Below are 17,238 nucleotides of genomic sequence, written 5' to 3' on the forward strand. Positions count from 1 at the left end.
TTAGAAAATCTTTCCTTTTGTGGAGCCAGAATAGTAGTAGGCCCAAGAAGGATGTTTTGGACTAGAACTAGTCCATATAAGGAAAAAAAAACATGAAAATGCTAGAAGTTTCTACAACCTGGTGCCAGATAGTAGTCATGACAGGGCAACTTCAAAACGCCCAGTGGTTCTCCAGCCAGACAGGACACTTAAGAAATTCTGGTCCCACTCTTAAATTTTACCAGGCAGTTAAAGGACTAAGTCCTGTTCTGTCAAATCTGGGCTGTTTCAGTGGCTTTAAATGGGATACTCCCTAGGGAGTAGGGATGAAAACAGACTGGAGTTACTGAGATGAGCAGTCCTGCTTTGGGTAATGGAATCACAGACGACCAGAGTGAAAGGGACGTTAATTGGAATCCAGTTCCACCCCTCATTTTACAGCCATTGAAACTGAGGTCTAGAAAGGTGAAGTGATTCCATTAAGGAAATTTCAGGTAACATGTCATTTGTTGGTGGGGTGTTTCTGGGGCTGATTCACTGCTGCCTCTGTTTTGAACACCGCCTATCCCACTCCTCAGAATGTAGAACCTGCTGCCACTCCTTGGCAGGCCTGGGGGATTCGAAGGGGTGGTGCAGTGAGCGGCACAAGGGGCTCATTGAAATGTCAGACTAGATATTTAGATCCGTGTTTTGTTGTGCAACTCAGATCACATCTCACTGGGGAAAGGAAGCAAGTGTGCATGTGGCAGTTTTTTGTTGATTTTTTTTTTTCCTTTGAGCAATAAGGGGAAACCAGGTGAGAAGGACACCCAGCCACTAAAGGGAGGGAAATTTCAGGTCTTGGCACCAAAGGAAACCCCAACTATAACCCACTTAGCCTTTGAGCAAAGCGAGAGCACACTTCTCTTGTATCTGGGGAAAGGTGAGGTGCCCTTTCACTTTTAGAGGATGTTTACATTAGAGGAGAACTTGATGGTGAATGGGTGGGTACAGCTTCTGTGTGTATGTGTGGTGTAATATGTGGGAGTATGTGTGTGTGAGAGAGTTATGTATCTGAGTGAGAGGGGAATGACTGCATGTGAGGGAGAAGGGTGTGTGTGTGTGAGACTGTGGGGTGTTTATGCATGTAAGTGTATGTATGTGTGAGGGGTGTGTGTGAGCATGTATGTGGGTTGAACTGTATGAGTGTGAGTGCATATGAGTGTAAGTATGTGTGAATATGGACGTGTGTGTGTATGACTGAGTGCGTATAAGTTTGAGTTGTGTATGTGAGTGAGTGTGAGGGGTGTGAGTGAATGTGGAAGTGATTGTGGAAGGTGTGTGAACATATGTGTGTATTAAGGTGAATATGCAGGAGTGTGAGTATGTATGCATGTGAGTGTGTTGAGAGTGAAGGAGCCCTTTGCTTTGTTGCCATGGTTCCTATGTAGTTACTCATTTTCCCACACCTTGGATTCTCCTCTGAAAGCTCCATTTCCTCAAAAATATCCTGTACTATTTTTAAGGAAAAAAAAAAAAATGTGTTGAAGCCAAACAACTTAGTCTTAGAACTAAAACAAAAACACTGGGTACTATTTAAACAACAACTATAATAACAAAGCAACTCTTCCCCAAGTAGAACATGTTGCTTTATCAGAAACAGCCAGTGTTATGCAAACCCCTTCATGGTTGGGGGCTTTTTAACAATTTGCTTCCTCCAATTCCCTCCATCACCTCCTTCAGTGCAAAACTCTATGTTGTTTCCCTTGCTTTGATTAAGCAATTCAATCCATGATTCAGCTTTCCTGCTGGTTAATACAGTGTGTATCTTTTATGAAGACAATCACCCTGAATATATGGACAACATATGAAAAAGATAAGACAACTGATCAATGTCCCACTAACCTTTTTGATTTCCTCTGTTGATTTCTTTAGTCCTCTCACTACTTTGATCATGGCAAGTCACAAACTTCCTGAAATTATAGCTGTGGTCATGGGTCTGGAGAATTGACCTGTGTACATATCAAGCTGAATTCACTCATTTATTTATTTAGTCATTCATTCTTCCAAGCAAATATATATATATATATATATAGTTGTTGTTTTGTTATGTGCCCTCGAGTCGGACCCGACTCATAGCGACCCCTCCTTGTGTTTCTGAGGCAGTATCACTACGGAAGTAGATTGCCCCATCTTCCTTCCGAGGAGTGGCTGGTGGATTTGGGGTGGCTGGTGGATTTGAACCGCCAGCGTTCTGGTTAGCAGTCAAGTGCCTCATGCACTATGCTACCAGAGCTCCTATATATGTATATTGTGATCCGGGTGAAAATTTACAGAGCAAATACACTTTCTATACAGAAGATCACATACACTTTGTCTCATGACATTGACCACAATTTAGCACAATGCAACATCTCCTCTCCCACTTGCTCCTGAAAGCTACTGCTTCCCTGTGTCCATCTCTCCATGCACTCCTGCCCCCTGAGCTATCTCCCTGTGCCTGAGTAGCCCTTCTTTCTCTCTTGCTCTCTCCAAGGAGTGTATCTACCTCAGGTAAATGCTCAACTAGTATGCCTGTCTATTGCTTGGCTGGAAGCCACAGATGTGCATTCAATTCCAGACCTGAAGGGCAGCAAGGGGCCATAGTCTCAGTGGTTCCACCAGGCTCCATCGGGCCAGCAAACCTGTTCAAGCAAATATTTTTAAGCACCTCTGTAGTGCTAGACACTGTGCTGCATGTCAGAGACATGGACATGGACAAGACACATCCTGCCCTCCCGTCGGGGAGCTCACAGTCCAGTGGGAAGGACAGAAGAGGAGCAGGATAATGAGAGTGCTTGAGGCATTGAGGATGAGTGCAAAGTGCTGGGAGAATGAAGGTCAGGATCGCCCAACAGAGAGGGGAAGGGCAATGAGTCTGAGAGGGTCCTCTCAGTAGGTAAGACTGGGCTGATTCTCGAAGAACAGTTAGCCAGGACAAAGATGGCAGGAGCGTTTAACAGGAGGCCCTCACTGTCCCACAGAAATATATGAGCCACATGTGTAATTGTAAATTTTGTAGTCACCACATTAAAAAAAAAAAAAAAAGAAAAATAAATACATGAATAAAAAGTAAAAGGAAATAGGCAAAATTTACTTTAATCATATATTTTATTGAATCCAATATAGCCAGAATATGATCATTTCAATACATAATCAATATTTTAAAATTATTAGTAAGATATTTTACATTCTCTTTTTCCTACTAAGAAAAACTGTTGTGTGTTTTACACTCAGAGCACAAGTCAGTTCGGACTAGCTGCATTTCAAGGGCTCGGTAGCCTCTTGTAGCAAGTGGCTCGCATATTGGACCACAGAGCTCAAGTGCCTAGACAAGCGGTAAAGAAGAGTGTTAAGAAAACTCTTGTTTCCAAAAATAGGGAAAAAGAAGATTTCCTGCTTTTTATTCATAGATTAGATTAGATATTAGTGTCTGCACTTTACTTGTGAGGTGAGTGAAGTACAGAGAGGTTAAGGACCTTGCTTATGAACACACAGCTGGGAGCTGAATCCAGGTAGCACAGCTCTCTCTGGATGGTGAACTCTTAACCACTATACCATATTGGCACTTAGTAGACACTCCCAGATGCTGCAAATGGTTGAGATGCTCAGCTGCCAACAGGAAGGTTAGTGGTTCAATCCACCCAGAGGCACCATGGAAGAAAAGCTGGGCAATCTACTGCCAGAAAAATCATCCATTGAAAACCCATGGATCACAGCTCTACTCTGACACACATGGGGTCACCACGAATGAGAGGCAACTCAGTGGCAACTGACTTATTTATTTATTAAATGAGATAACCCACTTTTATAAATAGCTCTGGTAGCATAGTGGCTAAGACACTTGCCTGCTAACCAGACGGCTGGCGGTTCTAACCCAGCAGCCACTCCTCGGAAGGAAGGTTGGGCAATCCTACTTCCGTAGTGATACTGCCGCGGAAACCCAAGGAGGGGTCACTATGAGTTGGGGCCGACTCGATGGCACATAACAACAACAACAACAACAACCCTCAAACCACAGAAGAGGAAAGGGAAAATAACAAGCTCCCTTCACCAAGCTTCTCCATAGAGGACAGAGCACAGGCACAGAGAACCACTGCTCTTGGGGGCAGCTCATTCAGCACCTTTACTGTTTGCCCTGAATTTTCTCTCCATTTTCAAATGGGGACTATTTCAAACTATGTCACATGGTGCTGTTGAAACGATGAATTCTTTGGCCTCCTCATATGAAGACGATCTGGCAAAAGTGAAGGATGGTTTGTAACCTGGTTTATATCAATGTTGTCAAAGCTCTATGGTAAATTCCCAGGGAGGACTGGCTGCCAGGACCCTGAGGCCCTTCTACTGTGATTGGAAATATCCAGTTGAAAGGGAGAACCTCAGAATCTATATTTTAATTCAAAGCAGGAGATGATAAATTTTCTATTGTTTTGTTGCAGTTGGAATATTCACCTCTATCTCTTGCTTTTTCCCAACTCTTGCCCCACTACTGGCTGGCCCAGAATTTCTGAGGGTATTGTAAAAAAGAATGTTTGCCCTCCCTTGTTGTGTTAGACTGGGTTCTCTAGAGGAACAAAACCAGTAAAGCTTAATATATAGAGAGAGAGAGAGAAAGAGAAATTTATCTTAGGAAAATGGCTCACACACTTATTGTTGTTGTTGTTATGTGCTGTCGAGTCAGACCTGACTCATAGCGACCCCTCCTTGGGTTACCGAGGCAGTATCACTACAGAAGTAGATTGCTCCATCTTCCTTCTGAGGAGAGGCTGGTGGGTTTGAACCACCAGCCTTCTGGTTAGCAGTCAAGTGCCTTAGCCACTATGCCACCAGAGCTCCCCACACACTTATAGAAGCTGGCAAGTACCAAGTTCTTGGATCAAACATCAATCTGGAGGCTTTTCCTGACTCATACAACTGCAGGGGCTGAGGAGCTTAAGGTTAGCAGGCAACATACTGGCTGTTGACTCCAATGAATGATGAATTCAAGATCTCCAGGCCAAATGGTGGATTGTTTGCTCATGGACAGTTGTAGACAGCACAATAGAATCCCAATCCACAGAAGAATGTCTTTTTTCCCAGGATGTCCATAATTATACCAGAAGCAGGCCACACCCCTAGGGAAACTCCCTTTCAATGGATTGGCTGCTCAAAACATATACATCTGATCCCCTCATTGGAACAACCCACATCACAATTGCTTAAACCACACAGAATTGTGGTCCAGCCAAGTTGATACACAGCTCCAACTATCACACTTGCTTACTAAAAAAAAAAAAAACTCACTGCCATCCAGTCAGATCCAACTCATAGTGACCCCTCCTTGGGTTTCTGAGGTGGTATCACTACAGAAGTAGATTGCCCAACCTTCCTTCCAACGGGTGGCTGGTGGGTTTGAACTGCCAGCCTTCTGGTTAGCAGTCAGATACCTTAGGCACTACACCACCAGAGCTCCCCCTTGCTTATTAGTCACACACACACACCCACACACATATATATTTTAGCTGAAATGTAGGGAATTTTCAGTTGGCTATCACAGAACATGGCCAGTGACAAAGGTAAGAGTGTAGGTAATAAAGGGTTAATATGAGATAAGAAGCAGAGATGGAGGGGGAGTAAAATTTTTACTCTCACAAGTTTTTGTTATTTTGCTGCTTTTTCTAGCCATGAAACAAGCTAAACATTATTATGGCAGAGTATGAAGTATGACTATTAATTAAATCATCTAGTATCTAGTATAACAAAATACCTGGAAGTATCTACTAAGTGCCAATATGGTACCGTGGTTAAGAGTTCATCATCCAGAGAGAATTACACTACCTGGATTCAGCTTCCAGCTGTGTGTTCATGAGCAAGGCACTTCTCTGTGCTCTACTCACCTCATAAGTAAAGCATAGATAATATATACTATATGAGATTGCTGTGAAGATTGAGATAGTCATGGAAAGTGATTAACAAATTAAATAATTGTTCATGGCACTGAAGTTGCAGAGATGAACTAACAGGCTAAAGGACAATAGATTCATAAGCAATGTTTTGGTTATCTAATGCTGCTGTGACAGGAATTATACCACAGATGAGATGACTTTAACAAACAGGAGTTTATACTTTTACAATTTTGGAGCCTAGAAGTCTGAGTTCAAAGTGCCAGGCTCTATGGGCTGGATGAAACCCCCTCAACCTTGGGCTTCAGCTCTGCCTCTTCCTCCCACCCCAGTGAAGCTGGAGGCTTTCTTCACTCAGGTAGCTGCTAGCTGCTGAGGCTGACAAACCCAAGGTCAACAAATAAAATGGCACAGTCCCAATATTACTAAGCAACATGTCAGGCCACTAGTTCAAGTCCAGAGACAGTCCCAAGATTGGCAGGAAACATGGCAAGCTATTAAATGAAGACTCAGCTATGTGCATGATTCAAGCATGCCAAAAGTTAGAGACCTTCCTCAAAGTTGCTTCTTATACACTAGAAGCAGAGAACATCCCTAAGGCAGCTACTCAGCTGCTCACAGTAGATTTGGCCATGGAGTTGATTAACAGTCTCATCATGGAGAATACTATATCCAGCTGCCCAGCCACTCAACCATGCTCAGCCAAGTTAACACATAACCTTAACTACCACAAGCAGTAAATTTCAATATAGGGATTTTTTAAATTTCCAACTGAGAACTGTCCTTTGAGTCCACTCCTTCACTTTAGACTGAAGGTAGTCATGGGTTCTGAAATCATGATGATGGTGGCTGTTCTTAGCTGCTGTCAAATTGACTCCCAACTCATGGTGACCCCGTGCACAACTGAACAAAATGCTGCCTGATCCTTCACATCCCCCTGATTGGTTACAGGCAGGATCATCATGATTCATTCAGAGGGTTTTCACTGGCTTATTTTCTGGAGTAGATTGCTAGGCTTTTCTTCCTAGTCTGTCTTAGTCTAGAAGCTCCACCAAAACCTGTTCAGCATCACAGCAGCCCACAGGCCTCCACTGACATGAGGGTGGCGGCTTTCCCTGTGGGGCATTACCTGGAAAGCATTAGACAAAATGAAACCCAGTTCTTCTGCAATATAAAAACAAGAAATCAAACCCACTACAATTGAGTCGATTTCTACACACAGCAACCCACATTGGATTCCCAAGGCTATAAATCTTTACAGAAGTAGATTGCTTCATCTTCCTCCTGTGGTGCAGCTGGTGGGTTTGAACTGCCAGCCTTGTGGTTAGCAGCCAAATGCCTTACCCACTATGCCACTAGAGCTCCTTCTTCTGCAGTATAGAAGTCAAGAATTCTACCACTGAACCACCAAACCCATTCTGACTCATACTGACCCTATAAGACAGAGCAGAACTTCCTTAAATTTCCAAGGCTTTATTTGAACAGGACAAGGGGATACTGCCTGGTTTGAAATCAGGAAAAGTGTGCATCAAGGTTAAATCCTTTCATCATAATTATTCAATCTGTATGCTGAGAAAATAATCCGAGAGGCTGGACTATATGAAGAAGAATATGGAATCAAGGTTGGAGGAAGACTCATTAACATCCTGCAATATGCCAATGACACAATCTTGCTTGCTGAAAGTGAAGATGCTTGAAGCACCTCCTGATGAAGGTCAAAGACTGGAGTCTTCGGTATGGATTATAACTCAACAGAAAGAAAACAGAAATCCTTACAACTGGACCAGAAAGCAGTATCATGATAAATGGAGGAAAAAAAATAGAGTTGTCAGGGATATCATTTTACTTGGATGTACAATCAACACTCATGGAAGCACCAGTCAGGAGATCAGATATCACACTGCACTGCGAAAATCTTCAAAGATGTCACTTTGAAGACTGAGGTGCCCCTAACCCAAGCCATGTTATTTTCAATTGCCTCATATGCATGTGAAAGCTGGACAATGAGTAAGGAAGACCAAAGAAGAGTTGGTGCTTTTGAATTGTGGTGCTGGCAAAGAATGCTGAAAATATGCTGGACTGCCAGAAGAACAAACAAATCTGTCCTGGAAGAAGTGCAGCCGGAATGCCCCTTAGAGGCAAGAATGGCCAGACTTCATCTTGCCTGCTTTGGTGATGTTGTTAGTAGGGACCAGTCCCTGCAGAAAGATATTATGCTTGGTAAAGTAGAGGGTCAGCAAAAAAGAAGAAGACCCTGTACAAAAAAAAGAGAGGGAGACCCTGAATGAAATGTGATCAACACAGTGGCTGCAACAATGGGCTCAAGTATAGCAAGGGAATTGTAAGGATGGATCAGGAATGGGCAGCTTTTTGTTGTATTGTATGTAGGGTCATTATGAGTAGGAATCTACTCAATGGCACGTAAGGACAACAGTCTTTATGGTAGTAGACTGAACTATTGACCTTTAGGTTAGCAGCTGAGTGTTTAGACAGAGCTCCTTACTGAACCGCCAGTGCCTTAAAATCAAGGTACCTAGGCCTCAACCTACAAATTATTAATTCAAAGAACCATCCCTCCTCCATTTGTTATTTTTAATCAAAATAAAATAAAATAAACAGATGCACTGCATTCTGAAATATAGGTGCCAGAAGAGCCTTTTCAGGCAAAAGTACTCTTCAAATAAGCTTATTGAGGAAGATGTTTGCTCTTTGCTTCTTGGACAAATCTAAGTCAGAAAGGCTTTCCATACTCAGCTGAGATCATTTTCCACGGGGAAAAGCAGAAATAAAACTAAAAGAGAGAGGGAATAGGGCAGCATTTCCTTTTCAGCATACTCTTACCAATAGGAGGCCAGGAATGTTGACCTGATACCCACCCACCTTGAGCACTACCAGAGGAAGTACAAGAGGTGGCTTTTCTTTAGAGACCTTCCCAGGGATGCAGGAGCTCTGGTAGCATAGTGCCTAAGGCACTTGACTGCGAACCCGAAGGCTGGTCGTTCAAACCCACCAGCCATTCCTTGAAAGGAAGATGGAGTAATCTACTTCCGCAGTGATACTGCCTCAGAAACCCAAGGAGGGGTCGCTATGAGTCAGGTCTGACTTGATGGCACAAAACAACAACAATCACCCAGGGATGCCAGATAGCACATCCAGGGTATCTCATTCCTCTCTCACGTCCACCAGGGGGCACACTAAAAACTTCACATTACTTTTTTAAAGGTCTACTTGAGACAGTTCCCTAACTTCTCCAAACTTCAGACCCTCATCAGAATGGGAAGTTATGAGGGCTAAATGTGACAATTGACCCATAAATTGTCAATTATCAATTGAGCACTAGCTCTGGTATCTCTACGGAAGGAGCTCTGGTAATATAGTACCTAAGGCATTTGACTGCTAACCAGAAGGCTGGTGGTTCAAACCCACCAGCTACTCCTCAGAAGGACGATTGAGCAATCTACTTCTGTTGAGATAAAACCAAAAAAACCAAACTCACTGCCCTCAAGTAGGATCTGACTCATAGCGACCCCACCTTGGGTTTCCGAGGTGGTATCACTATGGCAGTAGATTGCCCAACCTTCCTTCCAAGGAGTGGCTGGTGGGTTTGAACCACCAAACTTCTGGTTAGTAGTCAAATACCTTAGGCACTATGCCACCAGAGCTCCTTCCATAGAGATACCACCTTGGAAACCCAAGGAGGGATCACTATGAATTGAATCCACTCGAAGGCAGTGAGTTTGATTTGGTTTGAGAGCAAAAATAAGCTTATCTGGGAAGAGTCAGCTAGCTCCTTGGGTCTGCAGGGGCCTGCTGGCTCTGGATGAAAGGAATTCTGTGCTCCCACCCTCACTAAATTGTTTAACTCATGCCAGAACTCATGCTTAACTTGCTCAGAATGGACCGACCACAACCTCACAATTAGAGAAGCTGCTTTACAACTTTTGGCAAGAAGGGTGATTGTGATTCCAACTATGAAACATGGATCCCATACTTACCAGTTCATTGTCTCAGGCTTTAAGGAGCAGTACTAGATAGCACATAACAACAACAACAACAACACTATGACACTGAACAGGTTTCAGTGGGGCTTCCAGATGAAGACAGACTAGGAAGAAAGGCCTGACACCCTACAATCAGCCAGTGAAAAACCTAAGGAAACAATGGTCTTATCTGCAACTGATCATAGAGATAGCAGGAACAGGCAATGTTTTGTTCCATTTTGCATGGGGTCACCATGAGTCGGGGGTAAACTTGATAGCAACTAACAACAAACATCCTACCAGAGGTCTAGAAGTTAGGGTCCCTCTATTCCACTCCCAGTTCCTCCATTTATACCTTGAGTAAGTATCTTCACTTCCCTGAGCCTTTGTTTCCCCATTTATAAAATGAAATGTAGAATCAATTGTTCATCTCTAGAATTCATTCCTGTTCTGCAGTTCTGTGATGCTATTCCATTCCATCAGGGCCATATTAATTATACTGATTATACTGATGCCCAGCTGGCTTTATACCTGTTTTTCATTTAGTGGAGCCTGATGGACAAGTTAGGCTTGTTTTCCAATTTTGTAAAGGAGACCAATTACCTGAGAGAGAATAACCTTTATCCCAAAACTTGAGCTTCATGTTTTGCACAAGCACGTCACACAGGCTACCATATTTACTTGCACAGCTACCTGCATATCACCTCCACATTTTCACTGATATTTTCAACTCTAAAACATGGAATATGGAGGGGAAAAGTTAAGGCTTTGGGTCTGAGGCTTCACTGGTCTCTGGGAACCTTCATTCATCTTTCAGATCCACACCTCTGTTTATTAGTTCAGTGTGACTCAGCCACATTTCCACTTATTGTTAGATTAGCCTTCTATTGTTAAATGCTGTCGAGTCGGCTCCAACTCATAGAACCCCATGTACAACAGAATGAAACACTGCCCAGTCCTGCCCCATCCTCACAATCCTTGCTATGCTTGAACCCATCGTTGCAGCCACTGTGTTAATCCATCTTGTCGAGCATCTTCCCCTTTTTTGCTGACCAGCTACTGCACCATTTCCACAGCAGTCACTGCTTAAATTCACTGGGTCCAAGACAACTTGACATGTTCCCCCTTCACTCAGCAGTTTGTCGTCCATTTGAATCAGATTTCTTGGGTATCTATGAAAGACAGTGAGAGGGAAGTGATAAAGAATGATTTGCAAGGGGTTTTTCTTCCAATTAGAGCACTTTTTCCTTAATTGTCCAAGTGGGACTGAAACACTTTTTTGTACGTGAGCTCAGTTAACTACTGGGGATCATCTTAGGGTTGGGGTGCATGGGATTGGAGGGAGCTAATTGTTCTGCCCATAGACCCGTAGGAGAGACCGATACCAAGGATGGGGTGATAGCTGAGGGAATGATCTTCCCTAACCAGCTTTTGCTTTAATTTAACCTATTCCATGTTGTTTATTAACAGTTCAGAACATCACAGTTTAAAAAGCACTTGTTTGTTTTAATCTACACAGCAACCACATGTAAGCAGCTGTGATGCAGGTTTGCAACACTCACATTCTTGGCTTTTGCCAGTACGTAAGGGCATCTTCTATGGAAAGCACCACCAGCGTAGAGGATTCACCTCTATGGTTTACTGTGGTTTAAGATCCAGTCTTGAGCTTTTAAGGAGCTCTGGTGGCTTAATGCTTAAGGCATTTGACTGCTAACCAGAAGGCTGGAAGTTCAAACCCACCAGCCACTCCTTGGAAGGAAGGTTGGGCAATCTACTTCTGTAGTGATACTGCCTCGGATCCGACTTGATGGCAGTATGTTTGGTTTTGGTTTTGAGCTTTTAGGTCCAGGAGGGTACCCAGGATAGGATCTGCCTTAGTCCAGCTCCCCATGACTGAAATAGAAAAAAGGAAAAGAAGAAAAAAAATGGATTAATTTGCAGTGAGAAAAGCAGCTGTTGGGCAGCCAGAAAGCTTGAGTCAGCAGATCGGAACATTCTCTTCTAGTATGCTAACTGTTTTAGCAGCCAGATTATAATCAGAAGGCCAATTTACTCAAAGTAAAAAATACAATCTTAAGTGGACATATTAGCTCAGCCTCTTCTGACAGATAAAGTATATAGGAAACCAAATTATCCCTGTGCTTGATAAGCAGGGAACCAGGTCAAGGGGCATTTGCTAACCGTAAGGTGTGTCTCTCAGCAAAGGCAGCTGGTGACCCCTTTTGCATGGAAGAGATAAGCTTGCCAAGAAAACTGTAACCTTAAAGTCTGGTTGTCCAAGCCTTCCTCACCCTGCTTAAACCACGGATGGGCACTGCCAGTGCTAGTCTTGGTAATTATCTGTGCTGAAAATTCTCCATTTTCTATGCTTCTGTTTCCCATGGTCCTTGCCCAAACTGGGTTACAATACAAATAATTAAGTTTTAGCTTACTTTCTGGGATCGCTTCCAAACAATCTCAACTGGAATTTTTGCCATTTTAAAACTTGTTAGTTGCACATTTGTAAACAGTGTGTGAGTGTCCTAGAGGAGCTCTAGGGGTGCAATGGCTAAAGCATTCAGCTGCTAACCAAAAGCTCAACCGTTCAAACTTACCAGCTGCTCTGCAAGAGACAGATGAAGTAGTCTGCTTCCACAAAGATTCATAGTCTTGGAAACCCTATGGAGCAGTTCTGCTCTGTCCTATGTGGTTGCCGAGTTGGGATTGACTCAATGGCAGTGGCTATGGTGTGGAGTGGTTTGGTTTGGTTTGAGTGTCCTAGTACAGATGGCTAATACAATTTACTGTGTGTGCAATTACTAGTTTAGCTTTTGAAAATCTTGTTTTTGATTTCTTAAGCAACATTGCACTTGCTATATTAAAAAGTTCTACTGTGTGTGTATGTGTGTGTGTGACAAATTTAGAAATGGAGACTCAGTGGGGTTGAGCACCTTTCCCTGGGTCACGCAGCTGCTGATTGATAGAGCTGTAACTAAAACTCAGATCTTCTGAGTTCAGCCTTCACATTTGTTCCATTGAATGTGATCAAATTGGCTACTCTTGTTGTTGTTGTTGTTGTTACTTGCCGTCGAGTCGGCCCCAACTCATAGCGACCCCTCCTTGGGTTTCCGAGGCAGTATCACTACGGAAGTAGGATTGCCCAACCTTCCTTCCGAGGAGTGGCTGGTGGGTTTGAACCGCCAGCCTTCTGGTTAGCAGTCAAGTGCCTTAGGCACTATGCTACCAGAGCTCCCACTTAGTGAGTTTCAATTTGAAGCGGAAAAGGACAATTAATGTGCTTTTAAGAATTATGTTTAGCAAATATCAATTTTCTAAATGAGGGGCTGCATGTGTGTGCAATGAAAGGTAGGAGAACATGTCAATGAAAAAGTCACTGAGATGTAGCCCTCTGTGGCAGGATATGAGGTCTACACAGGGAGGATCTGACCATCTTATCTGAGAGTAAATAGCAAGTGGATGTGTTTTGTTGCAGGATCTGAGTATAGCAGAGGCAAGAGGAAAAATCCTCCACTATAAGGTGACCTTGCAAGAAGTAGCAGGAGGGAAGACCAGACTAAAGAACATCTCAGCACATAGCTCCTCCTGTGCCTGGATCATTCCCAGAACCGGGAGCTGGGCTGTGACTGTGTCTGCAGCCAACTCAAAAGGCAGTTCCCAGCCCACTCATATTAACATAATGGACCTGTGTGGGGCAAGTAAGTACCAATTTCTTTTTAATATTGTTTGTGGGAAGCTGTGTTTTAGTAGTCTCTTATCTCCTGCAAGCCTAGCCTAGCGTGGAGTTGAGGCTTTGGACTCAACAGCTTTCAGAAGCTATCTTTTCCACTCACTCTATGAGTTAGTTGCCTTGGGCAAGTGAGTTCACACTTCTGAGCTTCCAATTTCTCCTATCTAAAATAGGGATTGTATTTCCTGTCTTGCAGGTCATTGTGAGATTGGATATAAAGACTAGTACATAACAAAAAAACAAAACCCACTGGTGTCTAGTTGATTTAGACTCAGTGACCCCATAGGACAGAGTAGAATTGCCCTATATAGTTTCCAAGGCTATAAATCTTTATGGAAACAGATTGCCATATCTTTCTCCTGCAGAGCAGCTGTTGATTTTGAACCACCAACCTTTTGGTTAGAAGACAAGTGCTTAATCACTGGGTTACCAGAGCTCCTTTTCACACTATTAGGAAATTTTTTAAAAAGTTAGACTAAATCTTGACATGCAATCCCTTTGGAATATAGATCTTGAGAAACTTCACTAGTATCCACTTTCTTGACTAATCATGGATTTTAATCCTGAGAAGTAAATTTTCAGAGGATGTGTTTGCCTGTGAAAGCAAGTGCTTAATAAATGTTAGTTAAGGAAACAGTAGTTATATTAAATTGAACACTTAACATCTGACTAATGTTGACAGAAGCAAGAGTGATATGTGTTTTCTAGTTCTAGAAAAAACATTTTATACCTATAGTCAAAACATTTTAAAACCGACAGTAATTATAGTAAAATTCCACTTGAATCTCTTTATTATACAAATTTGCATTTGTATCCAATCACCTGTATTTCTGAACTCCCAACTAAATACAGAGTCACGTATTTCAGAGGCAAACTCACATCCTCTGATAATTTACTTCTCAGGATAAAAATCTATGAGTAGCCAAGAAAGTGGATATTGCTGCTGTTTTGCATATTACAGAGGGATTGCATGTCAAGATTAATAGTCTACCATTTTTTAAATTTTCCTAATACAGTGAAACTCTATAATTAAAGTCTTGCTTCAAATTCAATATAACAATTTTATTTACATGTAGACCTAGCAATCATCATTTCGAAGAAGCTTCTACAAAGCATTATTATTTTATGTGCATTGTTAAATCTTAGTTATATGTATTTTCACTCATACTCATATACCTGAAAATATATATACACATATATATATATATGTATATGTATATGTATTTATATATGTAACAGGAAAAAAAAAAAAAAAACCTGCCATTGAGTGGATTCCAACTCACAGAGACCCCCATTGAGTTTCTAAGGCAGTAAATCTTTACGGAAGTAAATTGCTTTATCTTCCTTTCATGGAGTGGCTGGAGGGTTTGAACCACCAACCTTCTGGTTAGCATCCAAATGTCTTAGGCACTGCCCCTACTAGACGAAAATACAAGTTAATATTGGTATAACCTTGGGTGGTATGGGAGCTCTGGTGGCATAGTGCCTAAGGCATTTGACTGCTAATCAGAAGGCTGGCAGTTCAAACCCACTGGCCACTCCTCGGAATAAAGGTTCAGCAATCTATTTCTGTAGTGATATCACCTTGGAAACCCAGGAGGGGTCGCTATGAGTCGGATCCAACTCTACGGCAGTGAGTTTGGTTTTGGTTTTTGGGTGGTGTATGAGTTAGGAGTTAGAGTTGCTCTTACCAAGGGCCTGACTCCAGTGACTTATCTATTCTCGTACATAAAAGAAGTCCAGATGTAGGCAGCCAAGGGCTGATGTGACAGCTTCATGACCTTATCAAGAACCCAGGCTCTGTCTTTCTGTTTCCTCTACGAAGCTTGGCTTTCCTTCTCAAGATGGAAATGGTCCAAGATGACGCTATATCTCTACCTATCACCTTCTGTTGTTGTTGTTAGCTGCCATCAAGTCAACTCCAACTCATAGCGACCCTATGCACAACAGAACGAAACACTGCCCAGTCCTGCACCATTCTCATAATCACTGTCATGCTTAAGCCTGTCATTGCAGTGACTGTGTCAATCCATCTTGTTGAGGATCTTCCCCTTTCTTACTGTAAGGAATGAAGGTAAAAAGAAAGGTTTCCCCCTCAATATTGAGGAGCTTTGCCACAAATCACACACAATACTTGTACTTACTCGTCAGTTGGTCACCTTATCACACTTAGCTACAAAGGATGCTCAGGAATTTATTTCAAGCAGCAATGCTAGTTGCCAGAGTTGATTCTGACTTACCAAGACCCTGTATGTATCAGTAGAATGATATTCCATGGAGTTTTCAGCGGCTGATTTTTTGGAAGGAGATTGCTACCTTTCTTCCAAGGCACCTTTGGGTGGGTGTGAATCTCTTACATTCCCATCAGCAGCTAAATTTACCAGGACCATTTGCACTGAGGGACTCCTTCATGCAACAATATTTGTTGTTGTTATGTGCCATGGAGTCAGACCCAACTCACAGCGACCCCTCCTTGGGTTTCCGTGGTGGTATCTCTATGGAAGTAGATTGCCCAACCTTCCTTCTGAGGAGTGGCTGGTGGGTTTGAACTGCCAGCCTTCTAGTTAGCAGTCAAGTGCCTTAGGCATTACGCCATCAGAGCTCCTATAGTCCCTGCCAAAGAAGATGAGAATAGGATATTTGGCAGGCAACGTCTAATCTCTCCCTCAGATGAAGAAGGCACCTAAGGCAGAGACCTTGAAGGAAACTTTATGGATAGCCATTTGGCAATATGTAACAAACTTTAAATATTAGCATATCTTTCAACCCCAAAATTGTACCATTAGAAGTGTATACTGAACAAATAATAGGATAAATGCTAAAAAATGTATGTTTGTTGAAATATTGCTTGAAATATTAAAACACTAGAAACTATCTAAATGTACAACAATAGGGGACCAACTGGTTAAATACATCATGATCTTCACCTGCCTTCCATAACTAACATTAAAGTGATGTCAATCATAGCTGTTTTTATGTATATGGAAAAATGCATTTATTACCCTTAGTTAAAAAGTCAGCTTTCCAAGTCTATATGGGATAATGACATTTAAATTATATATATGCATGAACATACATTTTTGTATAGGAAAAAAATGTCTATAGAAATGTTGAGAGGTTATCTCTGCATCATGGGATTATGGATAATTTTTCCTCCTTTTTAGCTTTTTATATATTTTTGAATTTATCTTCAGTGACTAAATACTATGTATATAATTTTTTAAAGTTAATTCTATGGAGGAAATTGAAAGCATACCAATGATGTTGCTGCTTTAAAAATGATGAAAACACATTACTTCTTAAAATCTCACCACAGATGGATGTTACTGATATGAATCTCATGAATTTGATGGATGCATTCCAGATTCCTTATTTAGATTTAGTAACAACTTCTTCAAATGCCACATTCATTATTTTAGAGTTATCCTTTACTTTATTCATTCAACAATCATTTGCTCAGCATATACTACAAAAGGGAATTAGATTTCAGCAATGTGTTAAATTATAGCCAAAGTCCTGAAGTTATTTATAGTCAAGTGGAAGGACAGACAGAAACAAGTAAATTGTACTACATTATAGTAACTGTAGGAGCTCTGGTAGCATAGTGCCTAAGGCACTTGACTGCTAACCAGAAGGCTGGTGGTTCAAACCC

General features: G+C 42.0%; 1 protein-coding gene across 1 annotated transcript in view; it reads left to right on the forward strand.

Annotated features, from left to right (window-relative positions):
* IL12RB2 (interleukin 12 receptor subunit beta 2) overlaps positions 1-17,238 on the forward strand; it is a 97,002-nt gene that overhangs the window by 37,398 nt on the left and 42,366 nt on the right. Inside the window, exon 8 of the mRNA XM_007959344.2 lies at positions 13,332-13,554. Coding sequence (XP_007957535.1) covers positions 13,332-13,554 — 223 coding nt within the window. The remainder of the gene's footprint in view (positions 1-13,331; positions 13,555-17,238) is intronic.

The sequence above is a fragment of the Orycteropus afer genome, unplaced genomic scaffold, assembly GCF_000298275.1.
Source record: "Orycteropus afer afer isolate SDZICR_OR568_19922 unplaced genomic scaffold, OryAfe1.0 scaffold00016, whole genome shotgun sequence".
In the NCBI taxonomy this organism is placed as follows: domain Eukaryota; kingdom Metazoa; phylum Chordata; class Mammalia; order Tubulidentata; family Orycteropodidae; genus Orycteropus; species Orycteropus afer.